Here is a 21035-nt window from a genome sequence, read left to right as displayed (position 1 = left end):
GCTGCATTTTACCCCGACGTCACATCCGGATGCACGTGTCCTCCCGCGAAAAAGAAATCGCCACAGAAAAGTCGTAAATGATGGCGTCCCAGAAGGAGAAGGCAACAATTCGCAGTTTTGTGTGTGATCAGCTTCGTGTTGAGGCGGACCTGAGGTACAGTCCGTACGCTATTAAAACAGGATTTTGTGCTTGCTCATTAGATTAAGAGTGATTTTTGGCGTCACGAATTTCTGTTAGCTTGAAACGCTATTAATTAACGAAGATCTCATCTCACAAACACATCTCAGCCACAAGTTGAGTATGTTAAAGTTGAGTCGCTGAGACGGTTCGAGTCTTCTTCAGCTAGCCAAGTTGAATTGTTGATGATGTGAAGTTATGTTTTCCGTCTAAGTATGAAGTCTGTCTGAAGTCGTATCCAGTCACCTGTCATTTTCTGAAGCGACACCCGCAGGTTGGACGGAGAGTTGCCAACCGTCCCTTAAAATGCAGAATTGTCTCGTTTTTGACAATGAAATGGTGCGTCCCGTTTTTACTCGATGCGGGACGGGGTTTGTCCCGCATTTCTGAGTTGTCTTTAACGTAAATTTACTTTTCGATGCAAACTCACGTTCGTTTCCATAGAGTAGAGCTACGTACTGTAGCTGCGGGCAATATCATTGCGCAATCCATTCACAACAACCGCGTGTGGGCTGCGTGGCTTGCGTAGAGTCAGGATGGCGTGTTCTTTTCACCTTTATTTATTTAATTCCTTTATAAAAACCCATCCACCCTACACATTATTGATTGTTGGGTAAAAATATGTTCAATTAAAAGATTTGACTACAATTTTAACATTCAGCTTATGTCTAATGGCTATTGCTAACAAAGCAGTTCAAACTATATGAACCATATACTTTTTTGTTTGTTTTTCTCCTTGTATTACATAAAACTTACTGGGTTATTTTAACTGTTTGCCTCGAAACATTTGTGAAAATATGCATACGGAAGAAATTACAACAAGTTTTTCTGTCAAGATAAACTGTTTTGTCCTCTGTGTTTTCCTACTCTGCCAACAGGAATAAAAAATGAACCTGTAAAACTTGCTTTGCTTTGCTCCAATGTTACTCCAGTGTTCTCACGGTTGCAATTTTGAAGAAACGCTACCTGGCCCATGTGAAAAGTGATGCATTAAGTACGGAGGCAAGACTTTACCTGAAAGAGGTGGTTCAAGAGGAACTCAGAAAAATGCTGGTATTTTTTTTTCTTGTTGTTGTTTTTGAAGATTATGTATGTAGGTTTTGGACTTTCAATTGGAGTTGTTGCTGTATTTTGTATTGTGTATATTACTTCCTCCCAATAGGAGAATGACGAAAATGGGAGTGATATTGAGAACACAATGCCTCGAAATAAAAGAAAGAGAGAGGAGGAAAATGAAGAGGTGGTGGGTGCTGAGTCCGTAACAAAGAAATCTCGACTCCGCTCCAACTCATCGGAAGGTACTTTAACTCACGTCTTCACGGCTAAACTGTTTTGCAAACATACAATTTAATTCCTTTTCCTAACCAAGTGTGGACTTTTTGTGAGGTGAAACACAAACCTTTATACAATAACTCTATAATGATGTATCTCCTGTGTTCACTGACAGAATCTGGAAAGGATGGGAGCGCATCGAGTGACCAGGGTGAAGAGATGGACCATAATAAATCGGAATCAGAGGATGAAGAGCAAGAGGGGAAAAAATCAAGACAAAAACCAGTTAGAAAAATGAAGCGAGTGCCCGACAGCGAAGACTCCTCAGATGAGGAGGGAGTTGAATCTGTAAAAGAAGCAAATGAGAGAAATTATAATGACAGTCCAAGCAAAACTATCAAAAACAAAGAAGACAAAATAAAAAAAGAAACAGCTGGAAGTGATCGTCCAAGTCAAGGAAAAACAGCTTTGCAAAGTGATGCAGAGGGTGATTCCGATTCTGACAGCTCATCTCATAAGGATGACGACAAAAAAGGCAGCAGCGCCTCAAATGAAAGTGATGAAGGTGACTATCCAAACTTCATACCCAGTATTGCATATCATTTTTTCATTCACTTGCATAGTTTTTTTTTGTACAAGAAAAAGAAAAAGCCCCAGTGGTAGAGAAAAATGAAGACTCGGATTCATCATCCCTCCCATCATTGGATGAACAGGAGAGAGAAACGGAAAATGCAAAAGATGAGAAAACAAAAGATGAGAACACTAAAACAAAACAGAAGAGATGGACGAACACTAAAAGCGAAAAGGTAAGTCTGTTAATGTTAAAGTTGTCACCCCTACTGTACTCGGTTATGTTTTTCTGTCCTTTGATCATCATTTTTTTTTTTTTTTTTTTTTAATGTAAGGGTTTTTCAGATTTGTAAAAATATGCATTTTTACAGGATGCCTAAATGTTGAGCGTCCTTCTACACTTTATCTGCTCTCGTTTGTCATTCAGGATGAGAACTCAGCAATTGTGAGGCTGAAGCGCTACATTGGTCTGTGTGGTGTGAGGCGCAACTACAAGAAGCTCCTCGGTAACTGCAAATCTGTCCGATCCAAGATTGCTGTCTTGAAAAAGGAGCTTGAAGACCTTGGCATCAAAGGTGAGTAATGACATGTAAAAATTTTTGTCTTTGCTGATACCAAAATGCAAGGGGTTACCTTCAACTTTAACCTGTTTTCTTAAAGGTCAGCCAACTATTGAGAAATGCAAAAAATTGAAAAAGAAGAGGGAGCGGGCTCAGGAAATTGCAGAACTTGATGTCAGCAACATCATTACCACACAAGGTATTTTCCTAATGTTTTCTTTGTGTGCGTTTATGGCTTTTTGCTTATTAGAAATTTCCTATTATGAGGTAAATGGTTTAAAAAACATATTTGTTTGGAAGAAATCACACAGAACTATTTTTGCCACACTTTCACTATTGATGTTCCACTGTTAATAATGTAATCGCGCACATGCAGTCTCATATTTTGAGTCATCTGTCTTAGGTCGACCTAAGCGCAGAGGAACATCAATACAACTGGAGCGGGTGGAACCTTTGACCTCAACACATGTGCGCTGTCTGAACTCCAGCTCTGAAAGCGATGAGGAAAACCGTACACGTACCGGGCACAAGAGGACAACTGATTGGGGTAACCTGCGGGGTGTCATAAGTGATGATGCCAGCAGTGACTAAGCAAGACTGGTTATGTCTGGGAATGCTAAACAATATTTATGTAAATTTTGTTTGTTGCATATGCTATTTTATCTAATCTGTTATTGAATTTGTTAAGTAATGTAAATTTGTTTAAATATTGACTCATTTCAAATAAAGACTCTGATCTTGTTTGCAAGTTGTATTTTAATGGCAGTTAAACAAGACACAAATAGTGGGCTTATGTTTTTGGTTTTGTTTTGTTTTGTTCATTTGGCATCTAGCAGGCAGAAATTATCATAGTTGATTTTGTGTTATCAATAGCAACACGCTAGCGCAATTACTCGGTAATACTATACACAACCGGAACAAATGTATATCGTTTCACGGAAGGACGCGGAATATTCCGCGGACCGACAAGTCCCACGACGTAATGTGTCCGACTCGACGTATCGACCGGTTTCGTAGGTATGTGTTGTGCTAGACCTGGATGTTTTGTTTATTCCCACGTAGCGGACCTTTAACAAACGACCTGGAGACTGGCTTTTGATATTGATTATTTGCATCTGCCATTCATGGTGGCAGAATTTACCTCTAATGTTAGAACTTGGACAGACAACGTAACCCTGTGACCCTGAATCCGTCAAAGGTAATTTTAAAACTTAAAGGGGAAAAAACTGCATGTTCTTGGACTGATGAGGGCAATTTTTTTTTTTTAAGTTAATGTCATAGTTTAGATCTTAGTTTTAAGAGGTAAATTATAATTTAAAAAAATAAAATAATAATAATCTGCTAATTAAAATCTCAGATTTAAGTGTTTATGCAGTTAGTATTTGTGTACAATGAAATTAAGAGTTTAAATAAACTAATAATTTCGAAAGATCTACATTACGACTTTATTACGATTTAATATTATGAACAGTCTGGGGTTAGAAGGTACTGTATGTCTGTTTCTTGGTTTAAAAAAAAAAAAAAAAAACCTGCTACAGTCCTTTGCCTGACTTTTAAAAAATCATTTCTAAAATTAGGTGAGCCTTGAATTTACAAAAAAGCAATTGAGGAATGGATGATGACACACCAAACGAGGCCTTCACAGAACTCAAGACTGGATCTGTCGGTGGATGGGGGCTTGTACAGATAGCTGCAGGCACTGGGCTCACAGTGTACGCTATGTGGGTTGGAGTCCTCCAGCCTGGCTTTCGAAAAGTCCCATTGAAGTTGCAGGTATCGTCAATGACCAATAAATCCTTTCTGTGCTGTAGTGCCTGTGCTTCGTTTTCTGAGAACCTTTCTGAAATACATCTTCCAGGTCCCATACATTCCTGCAAGCAAAACTCAAGTGGACAATGTAATGAAACTGCTGAGAGGTCGACAAGGAAGCCTTGTGGATTTAGGGTCTGGTGACGGCAGAATTGTAAGCAAAATCAGAGTAACTTTCTTGGACACCCTTTCTTTGTTTTAGGTGGTGGATTCTTATGATAATAACGTGGTCATTTTTAACCCCAAAGGTCTTGGAAGCCCATCGGCGAGGCTTCACTCCAACCATTGGTTATGAGCTCAACCCCTGGCTTGTTCGCATGGCCTGTTTCCATGCATGGAGAGCAGGCCATCATGAAAAAGTGTCGTATCGACGGGAAGATCTTTGGAAGGTTTGACATTTAGCACACATGCAAATTATATCACAGATTTAAAAATGACGCTACAACACAAAACTGTTGTGTAATATAAATTGATGATAATATTATTACATACATATTCATCAAATCCCAATCAAATCATCATATTTTATCAACCTTTGAATATGCACAGATACTTTGTTAGGGCTTTTTTTTTTAACATTTGATACAAAAAAATATGTTAATGGACTTGCAGAAATCAGTCTGTTGACTACATGCCATTAATCTCTTCACAGGTTGACTTAAGCGAGTGCAAGAACGTTACAGTGTTTTTGGCCCCGAGTGTGGTGAGTAAAGTTACATTTTGGCAGTCAAAGAATCTGAACTGAGCTCATGTATCTTTTGTGAATTGTGTGCCTGAACACCCACTTTTTACTGCACGCAATTGAGTTGCTGATACATAGTTATAGGCATTATAGGATATTTGTGTAGCAGACAATGTACTTGTAGAAGTAATGTTTTACTATTGTGCTCTTGTCATTTCAGCTGTCATTACTGCAGCAGAAGTTGCAGGACGAGCTTCCAGATGACGCCATAGTGGTCGCTGGACGTTTTCCCCTCCGTGACTGGAAACCCTGTAGGGTTGAAGGACACGGAGTGGACAGAGCCTGGGCGTATAGCATGCAAGCACAAAGACAAAATACCGTCGGGAAGAATGACAACCTCACAGAAACCGACTGCAACAACAAACTTACCTCCTGAGCCATTGGATGCATCCAGTTTTGTGTTTTCAGAAACTGTAAAATCAAGTATGTTGATTACTGGTGGGATTTTTTAATTTCACTGTCTGAATTCTTTGACTTTAATTTATTACTTGAACCATTATCCGTCATTACAAATATTGTTTTCTTTTTGTATTAATGGTTTGGTGCAATGCTCGTTCACTCCATCATATTCATATTTAGGAAGAAAAAAAAACTTGATTTGAAAGCGGTTATAGAAGAAACATGAATGAAGGTTTGTTTGTTTTGTTTTACTTTGACACTGTTTTAATATAGTTTATGAAGAGTACCTAATGGATATTTAATAATTTAGTGTTTTATTTAGAAATCTCGTGAAATCTTATCAGCTTGTGTACATTTTGTGTCATTTACTTTTACTTTATGTGTGCCTAAGAATTAATATGGACAAGACGTACCTCTCGTTGTTCCCTTATCCTGTGATGGAACTAAATTTGGGTTATTTATTTTTGTCGTGACATTTTCTGATATAAAAATAACAACTGTAACTATGTAACTATTGTGTTGTCGCTATTTAATCGCTAAATTAAGTGTTTGCTGTCGTTTGGAGAATGGAATTGTTGTTATTTGTAGCTGTGTTTCTAAGCACGCTGCCGCAGACCGTGCTTTTATTGTTGTAATTGACCCGACACAAGCTGTTTGATGTTCATAGCCACCAAGAGGAAGTTGCGAAGCAAGCCCTGTAACGGGCTAGCTTGTGAGCTAGCCTTATGCGCCACCCTAAACGTTGAAAGGGGAGAAAACAGGAACATACACGTATGGTATTATGCATTTAGTATTACTACAATTTTTAGATTTATGATGTAGATGTGCATATCCACTATCTTTGCAAACAGTAAATGCAGGTTGTCGTGACCAGCAGTCATAGAAGCATGTCAACGTTTGACAGCTAACAGCTAGCGAAAATAATAGCGTCACCATTCTAGAAAAGCTATCGAGTTAGCCATCCGCTGCAGAGCTAGCATCTAGGTATTCGAAACGCTTAACATACAAAGCCAATTATCGTTTCACAGGTTTGTTTTTTTTGTTTTTGTTTTGCAGTACTGCCTCAGGCATTTGGACTAGGCTTTGATGGTGATATACATGTATTGAAATTACATGCGAATGATGCGAAACCGTCGCTTTGAAAAAGCGAATTCAGTTGTACTGTCAAGAATGTTTGCTTGGTAATCAAAACGCGTCTTATTTAGGCAAGTCACACTCTTAACTCCGCGTTTAACGTCGTTGGTTAATTTAAGACAAGTAAGCGACGCCAGCTCTTGTTGGCCAGTTGGGCTGTCGACCCAAGCAGTCGAGGAGACCATGGTGAGCCACCTTTGCGTTAGCCTGCAACACCTTAGCTAACGTCTGCTACGGAATAGACGCGCTCGGTAGCTAATGTTGGCTTATTACTCCACCTAATCCAAGAAGAAGTGAACTGAAGGAGTCGCCCGAGCCAGCTAACCATGGTAAGTTCAATTTAATTTAATCAATTTCGTACTATTCACTCGGTTATCATCATTGAGCGGTGTGTTTGTAACTAGCCATCGTGGCTCCTAACGCCCTTCAGTCCAAATTTAAAATTCAACACAAATACGTGATTAGAAATACGCATTTCATTATTGTAGATTCGGTTTCCGTTTGTTGCGTAAGGATAAAAAAAAATGTATGTTGTGTTTATAACGAGTCATCTAACGGTTGCCCAGAGGCCAGGTATTTTTCTTGGGCTGTGGCAGCTGGTTTAGCCATTTCACGATATAAGACGCCCATCTTGCAAGACCGAATATTTGCTCCTGGTCGTGTTATGTCTCGGCAGGTTATGGCTCATGCGAGGAATTCGGACCCGCCTGTCACAAGACCTATGTAGGATTTCACTTTGTCACTACTGTTTATCTTGGTCGGGTCGGCCCCAACTTAACCCCTCAGCTGACACTTTGTACGGTAGTTCTGTTCCTGTTATAAAGGGGAAAAAGGAAATGGAGACTCTTAAGGCGATGCTCAGTGATAAACCCCAAGCCAGGGATGTGTTTTGTTTTTTTTTTGTTTTGTTTTTTCTTCGCCATTTAGTGCTGTGAATCTTGCTGTCACACCTGTTCCAAGACCTGCAAGCATTGACTTAAGGGTTGCTGCCTGAACCCTCACACGTTGAGGTGATGATAATATGATTGAATATGAGTGATGAGTGCTCTCTCCCCCCCCCCCCCCCCCCCCCAACCCCCTCTCCTCCTGCTATCACTGCAGGCATCTGAGGAGGCTTCGCTTCGAGCTCTGGAGAGCCTGATGACTGAGTTCTTTCACAACTGCACGACCAATGAGCGAAAAAGGGAAATAGGTACATTTTTGCCACGCGAGCCCATCGCTGCACATCAGAAACAGGTCTTTTCAGGTTGTGTTGTGTCACCCAGCTTGTTTGGTGTTGCAGGATGCAGGATTTTGCACTCAAGGCAGTTATCTCGAGAAAAGACGGCGGATAGTTTTGGCTTCTGTCCATTCAAAAGCAATAGGTAGCATGGTGGGTTTTAAACCTACACTCACATCATTAAAAAAAAAAAAAAAAAAAAAAAAAAAAACAAGTGGGAAACTGTCTTAAGAATCACCCAAGATAAAAAAAAAAAAAAAAGTGTCCAATTTGAATGGTAACGTTATAAAGTTTCCGCACACCAAAAGGAATTACAGTAGGTGCTACAGTAACTAATTTATTGTAGTTAGAACATGAGGAAAAACCCAAACCAACACTTATTTACCACCACATTCTAGATGGAAGGAACATAGATTAGATCAAAGTTCTAAATCTCACCTAAGACTTACAGACAAGCTGGCTGCATCTCGGATTTCTTTATATGGCGAAAACTGTAAACGCCGTAGCTTTCAAATGGTTTATCACACTTGTGTCAACTATCACTGCACACCTTGGGGGTCTTCACTTGCACTAATCTGAACTATATCTTGTCTTATGACATCAAGTCCCAAGTTAAACAATTGGGACGTATGTGCTTTAGTGTGTATGCGGAAATGCATCAAAGTGTGGTTTAAAGAAAAAAAAGGCTGCTGCCACTTCCTGTGTAATTACATATTGCTTTCGGTCTGTCTGCTTGCAAGGTTTCTTGCAGATCCGTCAAAGTTCATGCCCACTTCTTTCTTTTTTTTTATTCGTGCAGAGGAGCTGCTGAATAACTTTGCTCAGCAGACGGGAGCCTGGCGACACTGTCTCTTCTTTCTCTCCAACACTCGGAACGAATATGTAATGATGTACAGCCTCACAGTATTCGAAGTAAGTGCCGTACGCGTGGTGAGATGTGTCATTTCACAAGAAAGCATTTCCACAGTCACCAAAAAGCAATTCCTTTTATTGTGTAAACTGAGGGAGACAACAATAGACCTGGCAGTAATACATCTGAATATCTAAACCTTTAGTCCTTCTCAGTCTTCAGCCCGTCCAATTCTTTTTCTCCCCCCGCGTTTCTCTCTTCCAGAACTTGGTGAACAAGATGTGGATCGGCGTTGCTTCACAAGACAAGATGGAGATTCGCGGCTGTCTGCCCAAACTGCTCCTCGCTCAGCAAAAGTCTGTGCCCTATTTCATCCGAAACAAACTGTGCAAAGTCATCGTGGATATTGGTCGCCAGGACTGGCCGATGTTCTACCACGACTTCTTTACAAACACGCTTCAGGTATGCTCTTCCTCGTGCTAGGCACGCACATCTGCAGGGTACATGTTTTACTGAGCACACTGTTAGTGAATGATTCACTAAAGATGGAGCACATAATGTCCAAATGAACATTAAAAAAAAATATGAGTCTGTCGTTACCTGACCTACACTGCGCATGTTCTGTTGTAGTTACAAACTGTTCTTTGCTTCTTCTTTTTTTACCTGATGAAGGTCCTTCAATTAACTTTGCATGTCTCAAAAATGTAGCTAAAGTAAAGCGCCACCTGTTTTAGCTGTTCTCCACATTGTTTTTTTTTTTGCCTTTAATTTCTATGGACAACTGGTTCATTCCAGAGTGCCTTGCTGAAAGTGCTTTTGCATTTGATTACACCAGCAAGCCTGCGCTGCCTGCCTAAGAATTCCAGAACTGAAGCACTTGGCAAGCTGCTCCCGCCGTCCCCTGCATGAAATCATCAGCGAACAATTTCTAAGGACCCGCGCAGACTCGTGGGGGAAAAGTTGACTCATGTTGAAGTTTACTGCCGAACAAAATGTTTATCAATCTGTTTACGCACCGCAGTTGATCCAGACGCCGGCCCTGGCTCCCCTGGGTTTGGTGATGTTAAAGACCACATCAGAGGAGCTGGCGTGTCCCAGAGAAGACCTGAGCGTGGCCAGGAAAGAAGAGCTTCGCAAGCTTCTGCTGGAGCAAGTTCCAACAGTGCTCGGGCTATTGACCGGTGAGAGCTAAAGTTTGCTTCTGGCGTTTGCTAATGCGATTAAGACGATAATAAGATAATAACGGTATAGTTATGTTGTATGTAGTAGACGAGCATCAGCGCACACATTCGCACAGAGATTAAACATGAGCCTGCGCCTGCAAGCCAGAAGAAGACAAAAGCTTCATTCTGACTGATTAGCTTCCCCGTCGCTCTCTAAAGGTCCTTACGCACTGGGAGCGAATTTGCATGGCAAATAGCTAGCTTATTTTTAAAGCTCCTTGAACCTCACGCAGCCTTCCACACCGCCGGCGAGTTTCCACGGAGCAAAGCAGCGGCTGGTATTTTTTTCGCTCCTGTGTCCAAATTTTGCTCAGTTGTCGGCGTGTCGATGACGTCATATCAAAACTTTTCGGATCAATCTGCTCCCAGTAATTTGTTCTCTCCCTCTGCAACCGTGGAGCCAGTGGACGGAGCAGTCCTTCAAATTGTGCGACTGACATTCTAAAGTACTGGCCAAATTTGAGCTCCTGCATGGTCGTGTTGAACTCCCCCACCTCCTCTCTCAATATTGGGTGTACCCAAAGACTCCTAACCAACACCAGGACATCATCGCTTTAGGATGTCATCGAGTCCATTGGTTCTCCTCCGGTGCGAAAGAAAGAGCGCCGAACTTTGTTCACTTAGCGAATTTTAAACGCAAATTTGCCTCGTGCGAGTTTTACCCGAAACATTCGGCAGTGAAAAAAAATTTGCATTTTCATGTTGTTTAATTCACATCGCTTCGCCTATTGCATGGTGTGTAAGGACCTTTAATGTTGGAAGTGTTGCTGATAGCGTGAGTGTGGTGAAGTAGTCCAAACTTTTGGGATTTGGAAGTCAAAGGTTTTTGTTCTGTCTTCTGCAGGGATCCTGGAGACCTACTGGGATAAGCACAGTGTGATAGCTTCCACCCCACCTCCCTCACCAACCTCAGGAGAGAGCGGTGAGCAAATCGTTATCCACAAGGTTTTTTTCTTTCAAAATTAGAAGAAAAAAAAAAAATTGACCCGAATCTCTCTCTTTGACGCGTTTCATTCTAGTTCAGCTGCTGGGGAGTCTGTTCCAGGGCAGCCAGTACTCAAAGCTGCTCTGCCAGCCCATGGCAGCGTTGGACAACGAAAGTCATCAGCTCTGCTGCCTGGTCCTGGAGTGCTTGGCCCACCTCTTCAGCTGGATCTCCCTGTCCACGAGCATCACGCCCACCCTGCTGGCGTCCATTTTTCACTTTGCGCGCTTCGGCTGCGACCTGCGGACGAAGGCCAAGGCGGGAACTTTCATCACCTCGAACTCTGTGCCGTCCAACGGGCAACTCAATGCCGGGACGATGCCGCCGACCACAAACGGCGAGGGGCAAAACGGACACCAGAGCGAGGGCAGCAAGGTGGACCGCGCGCGGCTGGGCGTGCTCGCCATGACCTGTGTCAACGAGCTTGTGTCCAAGAACTGTGTGCCGATGGACTTTGAGGAGTACCTGCTGCGGATGTTCCAGCAGACCTTCTTCCTGCTGCAGAGGCTCACGCGGGAGAACAACGCTCACACCGTGAAGAGTCGGCTGCAGGAGCTCGATGAGAGGTATCGGCCGCACCGCTCCTTCTCACTCCCCCGATCACAAGTGTGTGCTTAAAGTGTGTACGTGCGCGCAACGGGCCCAGCAGTAGCATGACAGTTTTGGCATGTGGTCTGTAGCCAGGTTGCGCTCGATTCGCCTTCGTTCTGACACGCTGCAACACTTTCAAACCAGGCCGTGTGACCGGATCGCTGTTTCCCGCCTGTCACCACAGCACCGTCACACGTGCGTCACACTAACCCCATTTTCCCTGCATGTTTTGAACACCTCACCTCTGGTGTGTAAAAGCTGAAACTGCTGCTCCGTAACTGCGTTTTTAGTTAAGTAGTCAGTTTCCGTACCTAGACTGCCGATCGGCATCCTTAAGACTTATGGCACTCTTTTTTAGAACTGTAGAGTGGAGCCTTCATGAGTTCTTCATGTTGGTCTTTCTACTTCAATCCTCAGTTAGCTACCAGACATACAGGTACTACCTGAAAAATTAGAATATCAAGTAAAAGTTGTTTCATTTTGGCAATTCAACATAAAAGATGAAACCAACTAATTCTATTGTGCCATTACACGCAAATTGGCATCTCAAGCAGTTCCTTGTTGTAACTCAAAAAATTATTACAAAATTTGAGGGTTTTTTTTTTAAGCTGCAAGACCTGATCAGCAAAATCCAAAGAAATTAAAACTTGAAATATATTGATTTGAAAATTATTGATTTATATAATATGTCAAATTCACTTTTAAAGTTGAATTGCAGAAATACAACAACCTTTTCAGGATATTTTCTGGGTAGTACCTGTATATGTGAGTTCTTGCCCGTTTAGAGATGCAAATTATCCATTTATTCATTAATCGTTGGTTGATTGACCCTATCGATCGATTAACCATTAATGGATAAGTGTCGATTTTTCTTGAGAACCAAAATTTTGCAATGAACAATGTGTAAGGAAGACATTATTTGAGCTTTAAATAATGTTGAGGGTCCAATGTGACTCATGTTTACATTAGAGAACAGGAAAAACACCCTTAACATTTGGGTTTCCTGGTATATTATGACCATCACAGTACCTGCAGGCGAATTGCTTTTAATCAAATAAAGTCTTAATCAACAATTAATCCACAATCGATTAATTCTTGACATCTGTAGTCTCTTTGCAAGGTTTCAGAAAAAGCAGCTTCACGTTTGCACTGCCATTGTGACATTTCAACGAGTGAAAACCATTTAAGCGAGGGGAGGACAGTGCAGGCGTCCCACGGCTTTTACTCCGAGTGGCACGGTGGCGCTGCCTCGGGTTGCATGATAATTCCAGTCACTCTCTCTAATGCGCAGCAGCTGTCTTAATATTTGTGCTCTCTCCCTCTTTTTGCAGTTACTTGGAAAAGTTCACAGATTTTCTGCGCCTGTTCGTCAGTGTTCATTTGAGGCGGATTGAATCCAGTCCTCAGTTTCCAATTGTTGAGTTTCTTGCTCTGCTTTTTAAGTACACATTCAACCAGGTACTTATTTTTTTTCAATAATATATATATATTTTTTGCAAGATTTCCAGAAATTTGAACTTGATTAAGCGATCGGACGTGCTTGTGTTTATTTCAAACAGCCCACACACGAAGGCTACTTTGCCTGTTTGGATATATGGAGTGTCTTTTTGGATTTTCTAACGACTAAAATCAAAAGTCGACTTGCGGACCGTGAAAGTGTTTTGAATAGGTAAGTGCGTTCGTGTCGTAAAGTCGCACGTCTGTCCGAAACATAAGAAATCCAATTAAAAAGTTTTCCTTCAACAGGTACAAAGACGCCTTAGTGCTTCTATTAAGAGAAGTCCTCAATCGTATTCAGTTCAGATATAATCAGGCTCAGTTGGAGGAGCTGGACGACGAAACTCTGGATGACGACGTAAGAGCAATGTGCAACATTTCCGTACCTTCATTGAAAAGCACCCGGTCCAACGTGTTCGCGGCCCCGCTTGTTGATCCTGCGTTCAAAGTTTCCACCTCTGTTCTGTCAAACTTGTTCACCCTAGCAACAGACCGAGTGGCAAAGGTACCTGCGTCAGAGTCTGGAGGTGGTCGCCAAGGTGATGGAGCTGCTCCCATCACATGCGTTTTCTACCTTGGTAAGAGATTATCGGCGTGGCGTTGACGTTTTTTTGGGCCTGAAACTAGAGATTAGAGATAGATTGACTTCAGCCCGTCAAAAAAACATCCTTTTTTTTTTTCTTCTTTCCTCCAAAGTTTCCAGTCCTCCAAGAAAACTTGGATGTTTACATGGGCCTGCAGCAGTTCATTGTCACCAGCGGCACGAGTAGGCACCGTTCCCTTGCTCGGTTTCTTTTCCGTCCTGCTTTGCAAAACGCATCGGACGGCCCCGACCGGACCGAGCCGACTCTTTTTTTTAATGTTGGTTTTCTGACGCCCCCCCTCCCCCCTTTGCAGGTCGAAGGCTCAACATCTCGGCAGAGAACGACTGCCGCCGGCTTCACTGCTCTCTCAGGGATCTGAGCTCCCTACTTCAGGCCGTGGGGCGCTTGGCCGAGCATTTCATTGGTGAAATATTTGCCGCACGTTTCAGTGACGCCTTGGCAGTGGTGGAAAGGTCAGCGTGCCGAACCCTTTCTAACATGCAAAACGATTTTGAGCCTACAGCCACAGAACACACTCATGTTACCTACCTTTTTTTTATTTTTTATTTTAACCAGCACTGACTACTAAAAATTAATTATATTATTTTAAAATTGGCGTTTTTTTTTTTTTCCTATGTCTATTCTGTAGTTATTTCTGAATGAATGTCTTCAAATGTGTTCCTAGGTTGGTTGAAGTGACATGTTACGTCTCTCAAACGAGCCTCTACGACCTGGAGACCGCTGTGCCTTCAGTGCTAAAGCCTGATCTGATTGATGTGTAAGTATCCCATTTTGGCAGAAAACTCAATCTTGGCGTTTGATGTTGCACAGTTCAACCACAGAATAAATCAGCGCTGATCCAAACGCAAATGACTAATGTTGTTGATTGCGAGTATGAAAAGAATCGCAATTAGCAAAAATGCCTAATGCCTTATGCCTTATGCGTGTGTGTGTGTGTGTGTGTGTGTGTTTCAGACATGCGCAGGCCCTTGCCGCCCTGCAGGCTTACTCCCACTGGCTTGCACAGTTCTACAGTGAGGTCCACAGTCAAAACCAGAGCCAGTTCATCAACCTCATCACCTCGACTGTAAATGCCAGCAGCCCACTCATCACAGCTAAGGTATCTCGACTCTTTTAAAATCATTCATACCGCACACGCGTTGTCACTTGTTTGTGCAGAGAAAAATTAGTTATTAATAATTTTTTCTTCTGGGTCAAATTTAGGGAAGTGGATTTTTGCAAAGCTGTAGTTTGCTTTCGTTTCATTTCGTCAACTGTATTTAGTTGTTGTTGTTCCCAGTATTAGTATTTCAATTATGCTGAAAACACACATCACACAGTGAACATAACTGATGAACTGTTATATCATCTTTCCATAGTAAATTATTAGAACAAGCCTTATTCAGATCTGAGATTTAATCATCTCCACACCGAGGAAGTTGCAATTATGCGATATTGTGGACACTAGAAATTAAAACAAAAATAGTCTCTTTGGTTTGCCTGTTTGATTTTTAGTATTATATTTATTGTGAAGACGAGAGGAACTTGGCGTCAGCGGTTCCTGCTGGAATTAACACCGAGTCTTTCTCCCAGGCACCAGAGAAGCTGCTGCTGTCAGCGTGCCACCTCATGGTTTCAATCACCTCCACAGTGCGGCCAGTGTTCTTGGTCACTTTGCCGGCAGTTCAGAACATCTTTAATCTCATTACCACAGAGGGCCAGAGCCACAGACACACACCGGAGGTAAGCTAACCCTTGCTCTTCTCTGCAAGGACGCGTCCTGACATGCTTCTAATTTAAAAGGAAACTGTTATGGAGTGATAATTAATGTCTGTGTCTGTGTCTGTGTGTGTGTGTGTGTGTTTGTGTATGTCTGCCCCACCCCGGTCCAGGCTCACATGTTGGTATGTCGGGCTTTGTCCAACATGCTGCTGCTCCCGTGGCCAAACTTACCAGAGAACGAGCAGCAGTGGCAAACGCGTTCCAGCAACCACGGCAGCCTGCTGGCAGCCGTCACGCGTCAATATCGCATGTTGAGGGGGACGGTGAACATTCCTTCACGGCAACCAGACTTGAATAACAGTCAGTATTTTTTTTTTCCCCCCCCACATATTTTTATGTTTGTCACAAGGGATGTTAAAAATTAATCGATTATCGATTAATTGTCGATTAGGAATTTAATCGATTAAATTAAATTAGTCGCAATCAATTGAACGGTTTTCACACGGGTAGTTAACCCTTTAAGCGCCAGAATTCTTTCAAGAAAATATACTATTTTGATATCAAGATTTCAAATGGCTGTAATAAAGCCATACTGTAATTGAGAAAAAATCTTCAGTGTGACCCAAACTTTGTGAAAGGAGTACATTTTTGTTTGTTTGTTTTTGTATTATGTCAGATGTCAGGGGTCTGTGTGTCAGATCCCTGTCTCCACAGTACCCCGAGGCTCATCAAAATGTTTTATCCACTTTTGATCATTTTACAGATATCTCAAACAGACTCAGCCATCATCACTGTAATTTACAGGGTGACCGCGAACATCCCTGCTGCCTCCACCGGCACAGGCTGGGCGTTTCCTCCCACAGCTTTTACCACGTTGATCACTAATTCCCCGCGCCCTCCGTCACCATTAGCGGCGTAAAGACGCACTGGCAGAGTCGCTCTCACGGGACGACTGAACATCATCGTCCGAGTGCGAATATTCCTCTTCGTTATCTGAGTCAGACATTACTTGACGAAGTACTGTCGTCAACGAACAAACCTCTTGGCGATGTATTCTCTGTAAAATTCGCTGTCTTTCTCTCTCTCTCCGCTCCCACTACAACCACTTCCTCGTCTCCTCGACTGAGGCTTTCTCTCTATTTATAATCCAAAATCTGAATATAAAAACCCCCACAAATGCTGCTCAGATTGATGCCACAGGTGTCTGCCATCTCCTGGTGTAAAGTGGTAACTACTTTCAGCACCATATTTGCCGCTATGGGCTGTTTAATTCAGCAATGACGCTCGTCGCAATTTTGCGACCATGGCGCCTAAAGAGTTAATATCATCATAACGTAGCGGGAAAAAGCAATTCACCTGTAATGTGATGGTCATAATATGCCGAGAACAATTAACTTTTAAACAACTTTTTAAAAGAAAATGAAATGTGACCCATTAGAAGCCTCCTTAAAGTCAGAGGAGAAACGTATCAATTAATTGTTAATCGATCGATAAGCTCATTCGACTAACGATTAATGAATTCATCGATCATTTGCATCCCTATTTGTCACTTTTGGTCTGATTCTTTTACACCGACTCCATCTTCAACTCGGTGGGTTTGTTTTCGTTATTCGTTTGTTTGACTTTGCTTCCTTCATGTCCTGTTCCAACAGTGAAAGCAGTGATACATCAGACCCTGCCCGTGCTCAGAGACCTGGTCGATAGCATCTCTGGCGAATCCACCAAATCACGACAGATCTGTTACCAGAGTCTCCAGGAGTCTGTCCAGGTGTCCCTCAGCCTTTTCCCGGTGTTCATCCAGCAGTCAGGTCAGCGTCAACAACGTCTGTGTAGAAAGAATGGTGGTGACAGCCTCTATCTATTAGGAAGCACCTTTTTAATGAAGATTGATTTTATATGTGCAGAATCTTTTTTTCTCATCTTATGAAACAAATGGAATAGCAGCTGTCATAGAAAAAGATCAGAAAACACACAATCTAATTTTTTTTTGTCTTTTCCTCCTGTCCTAGATGTGACGGATGAGATGTTGGCCTTCTTCTTGACGCTGTTTCAGGCGCTGCGAGTCCAGATGGGCGTCGCGTTCACCGGACAGATCATCCACACTTTCCTCAGCATGTTCACCAGGTTAATATTTTTCACAGAGCGCCGGCGCTTTGACGAGCTGCTGGTCGCGGCAGGCAAACGCTGACCCAAGTCGCTTGTTGCATTTCCTCAACCGCAGGGAGCAGCTGGCAGCCAGCATCCTGCAGGAGGGCAGCGCGGGATGTCGGGTGGTGCAGAAGTTCCTGAAAATCCTGCAGGTGGTGGTGCAAGAGCCGGGCCAAGCTTTCAAGCCCTTCCTGCCCAGCATCATCGCTCTCTGCATGGAGCAGGTCTACCCCGTGGTGGCCGAGGTCAGTCGGTAGTTTCACAGCTGTGCCGCCTTTGGAATTGAGAGTTACAATCTGCTCACCGAGTCTCTCTCGCCGTTCACAGCGATCCTCGCCCGACGTCAAGGCGGAGATGTTTGAGCTCTTATACCAAATACTGCATCAAAACTGGAGGTACTTCTTCAAAACGTCGGTCTTGACGAGCGTCCAAAGAGGGCTGCCGGAAGACAACATGGAAAACGAGGCCCAGTTCACCGCCGCCATGCAGGTCAGGACTAACGACGCCGTCAGCGGCTCCTTTTTTTCAGCCGACACGACGACTCACATCACCCCTTCTTCTTCTTCTTCTTCTTCTTCTTCCAGGCGTTCGGCCAGTCTTTCCTGCAGCCCGACATCCACATCTTCAAGCAGAACCTCTCCTACTTGGAGTCGCTGAACAGCAAACACAAGTTGTATCACAGAGTAAGTAGAGTTGCCACATTTTAAGGGCTAATTTACGGGTGGATGGATGCTGTGCTTGCAACAGGCGGAGAAGAAGAAAGACGCTGAAAGGAACAGATTTCACGGGAAAGTGGTAGATAATTTTGAAATCAAAATATTTTTTATTGAGGTTAGATTATGACAAACAACATCAACAGGTCATAAAGGTGAGCTAAATTCAGAAGAACTTCTGATAAAATGGTTTTTCTTTCATTTCCATGACTATTTACATTGTAGATTGTCACTCAAGGCATCAAAACTGTGAATGAACACATATGGAATATGTACTAAACAAAAAACTGAAATTACTCAGACAAGTTTTATATTTCAGATGATCTAGAATAGCCGCCCTTCATATAGAATATACGTAACATAACATATTTAGGTCTTTAACAGTTTTTTTTTCTTTTGCTACATTAATCCACATATCTTGGTCATATATTTGATGTCTTCAGTTTGTATCTACAGTGTAGAAAGTAAAAAAATCTATATAAAAAATCTATATAATCTATATATAAAATATATTGTCTCATAAAGAGACAATATATACTGCATATGTTGATCCAAAGAGTACTTGTTTCAGAACTTCAGGCTCTCTGCTCTCTCTCCGCCCCCCCCCCAGAAGCTTTTCCGGACGTCGATGCTCTTCCACTTCATCAACGTGCTGCTCCAGGTCCTCCTCCACAAGAGCCACGACCTGCTCCAGGAAGAGATGACCGTCGCCATTTACAATATGGCCTCCGTCGACTTCGATGCCTTCTACTCGGCCTTCATGCCCGAGTTCCTGGGTGGTTGCCAGGGCGTGGATGCCAGCCAGCGAGCCGTCCTCGCGCGCAATTTCAAGCTCGAGCGGGTAAAGACGTGACCGCCGCACCTGCGTCTACCATCTGTTGCGTTTAAAGCCAGGCTAATACCGAATTCTCTAGCTGCGTTTCCCTGACAGTGTTTTGCAAAATAAAAGCGATATTTCTAAAATTTCAATAAAGTGCAATTGCGATTTGCAGGCGTTTCCATTACATTTGCTTTTGTTTGTTTGCCTTTGTCAACTCTCAAGAATGGTTGTTTTATTTTTCTTGTAAAATAAAAAAGTGGCACCATTTTCACTTGAAGTGAACCGGTCATGTGACCCCGTACATCACGTCCGGTGATGTGTAAATGCGAAAAAAAGTGGTGTTTCCATCGCCATTTTTTTTTTATTGCGATATTTCAGTTTTGCGCAATTCTAGGGTAATGGAAAGGCAGCTAATGCGAGTGTGTTTGAATGTCACTGGTATTAGCTGTTTATTTAGATGGTCACAATTTAGCCACTCATTGTGAACATCCTGGTTGATTCTCCTGCTGATGCTTCTTGTGCGCCGTTGTATTATTACGTGAAAGAACTTTGAGGCTACGGGATTCAGGCAGATGTGATGCAGAGCCAGTCAGCCTTGTTCTATCTAACTGTTATTAACCAATGTGACAAATTGGGAAATTATCATGACCGAACTTCTTTTTTCTTTTTTTTTCTTTTTTTTTTTGTCTCCTCGCCTCAGGACCTGCCTTCATTCACTCAGAGCGTGCAGCGGCTGGTGAACGACCTGCGCTACTACAGGCTGTGCAACAGCAGCCTGCCCACCGGCACCATCAAGCTATAGCACAGCGCCAGAACCACTCCACGCACCGACTATGAACAAGGACTGCCTGGCGCCGACCACTGGTCTCAACACTCCTCCGATTCAGCTTCGAACCACCTATTCTGTGTAATAGGAAGGAACAACACACTTCGTTTGGTGAATTATGGGAGGTCAAGGATGCTGCTGATTTTTTTTAATTTTTTTTTTTTAGTTTCTACTGTAAAAGGTTGGCGCGTAATTATTGTTATTATTTTTTTTTCTTTTCTTTTTTTATAAAAGAGCAACGCCCTCCTTATGTCTTGCCAATGATGATTTGGCACAAAATGTAAACCTGGTCTGCAGTTGGCTTTTGCCCAGACCTGGAGCAGTCTGAGCCGGGCCTTGTTTCCCTATGCCCCGGCGCCAGAAGCCGGGCCGGGACTGAGCACTTTTAACTCATTTTGAGTTTTTTAAAAAAAAGAAATGTCTGCTTTTATTCATTTTTGCCTTTGATTTTTTTTCTCATCTCCAAAGGAGACGTACTCTGAACTTAAGCTCTTTCATATCATTCCATTCTGAGAAGAGAACCTGCTTGATTAATAAAGTGCTTTTTTTTTTTTAGTAAAATAAATGCTTTAAAGAAAAAGAGAGTTGTCTATCGTTTCGTATGTTGGTTTAGTTGCAGTGTTGGTGCAATGTTTCTTTAATCAAAGGTCATTCCCGCAACAGGTTCACAATGTGGTCACTGTGTTTTCAAAACTTAAACTTATTTGAGTGAAGTAGGGATGTTAACAATCGATGAATTATTGATTAAAAATTTAATCGATTAAATTGGTCGCAATTAATTGAACATTTTTTACACGGATAGTTAATATATCAGTGTAGTTGCAGGAAAGACCAATTCACCTGTAATATGATAGTCATAGTATACCTAGAACAAGTTATAAACAACTTTTTTTTTTTTTTTGTTGAAATGTTGAAATGTGACCCAACTTTTAGAAGTCAATGAAAAGTCGGAGGATAAATCTTTAGGATGTTTTTACTGTTCTCTAATGTCAAAAGGGGTCACATTGGACCCTCAACGTCATTTCCGGATTAAATAATGTCTTCCTTACACAGGTTTTATTGTGAAATTTAGGTTCTCAGGAAAAATTGCCGCTTATCAATTAATCGTTAATCAGTCGATGAGGTCAATCAACTAACGATTCATGAATTAATCGATCATTTGCATCCCTAGAATGAAGTTCTGCTATGAACTA

The 21035-nt window shown here is 42.3% G+C and overlaps 3 protein-coding genes across 4 annotated transcripts; all 3 read left to right on the top strand.

Annotated features, from left to right (window-relative positions):
- The first annotated feature begins 3 nt into the window (after window positions 1-3).
- Window positions 4-3324, top strand: hirip3 (HIRA interacting protein 3). Its single transcript, XM_076023938.1, has 8 exons — window positions 4-154; window positions 1111-1231; window positions 1341-1476; window positions 1626-2015; window positions 2090-2256; window positions 2448-2595; window positions 2681-2779; window positions 2984-3324. Exons 1-8 carry the CDS (start codon window positions 78-80, stop codon window positions 3169-3171), a joined length of 1326 nt encoding a protein of 441 aa, XP_075880053.1. The 5' UTR covers window positions 4-77; the 3' UTR covers window positions 3172-3324.
- Window positions 3325-3458: 134 nt separating this feature from the next.
- On the top strand, window positions 3459-6041 carry antkmt (adenine nucleotide translocase lysine methyltransferase). Of its 2 annotated transcripts, none has more exons than XM_076023940.1 (6): window positions 3459-3597; window positions 4158-4353; window positions 4439-4543; window positions 4638-4778; window positions 5042-5092; window positions 5292-6041. In XM_076023940.1, exons 2-6 carry the CDS (start codon window positions 4192-4194, stop codon window positions 5505-5507), a joined length of 675 nt encoding a protein of 224 aa, XP_075880055.1. In that variant the 5' UTR covers window positions 3459-3597; window positions 4158-4191; the 3' UTR covers window positions 5508-6041. The 2 variants fall into 2 exon arrangements, with proteins under 2 accessions (XP_075880055.1, XP_075880054.1); XM_076023939.1 differs by having other exon boundaries at window positions 3459-3778.
- Window positions 6042-6200: 159 nt separating this feature from the next.
- Window positions 6201-20394, top strand: xpo6 (exportin 6). Its single transcript, XM_076023936.1, has 24 exons — window positions 6201-6993; window positions 7766-7856; window positions 8683-8795; window positions 8998-9195; window positions 9755-9914; window positions 10801-10878; window positions 10976-11507; window positions 12864-12990; window positions 13092-13201; window positions 13279-13387; window positions 13515-13607; window positions 13726-13795; window positions 13927-14086; window positions 14299-14391; window positions 14589-14733; window positions 15207-15356; window positions 15506-15695; window positions 16988-17143; window positions 17345-17459; window positions 17557-17728; window positions 17811-17972; window positions 18068-18166; window positions 18807-19037; window positions 19717-20394. The coding sequence occupies exons 1-24, from the start codon at window positions 6991-6993 to the stop codon at window positions 19816-19818; spliced, it is 3459 nt and encodes a 1152-aa protein (XP_075880051.1). The 5' UTR covers window positions 6201-6990; the 3' UTR covers window positions 19819-20394.
- Window positions 20395-21035: the final 641 nt, after the last annotated feature.

Source organism: Nelusetta ayraudi, unplaced genomic scaffold, assembly GCF_046127955.1.
Source record: "Nelusetta ayraudi isolate G7.1 ecotype Tasmania unplaced genomic scaffold, CSIRO-AGI_Nayr_v1 ptg000016l, whole genome shotgun sequence".
Taxonomy (NCBI): Eukaryota; Metazoa; Chordata; class Actinopteri; order Tetraodontiformes; family Monacanthidae; genus Nelusetta; species Nelusetta ayraudi.
The sequence above is the reverse complement of the archived record's forward strand: the minus strand, read 5'-3'. Positions and strand labels throughout refer to the sequence as shown.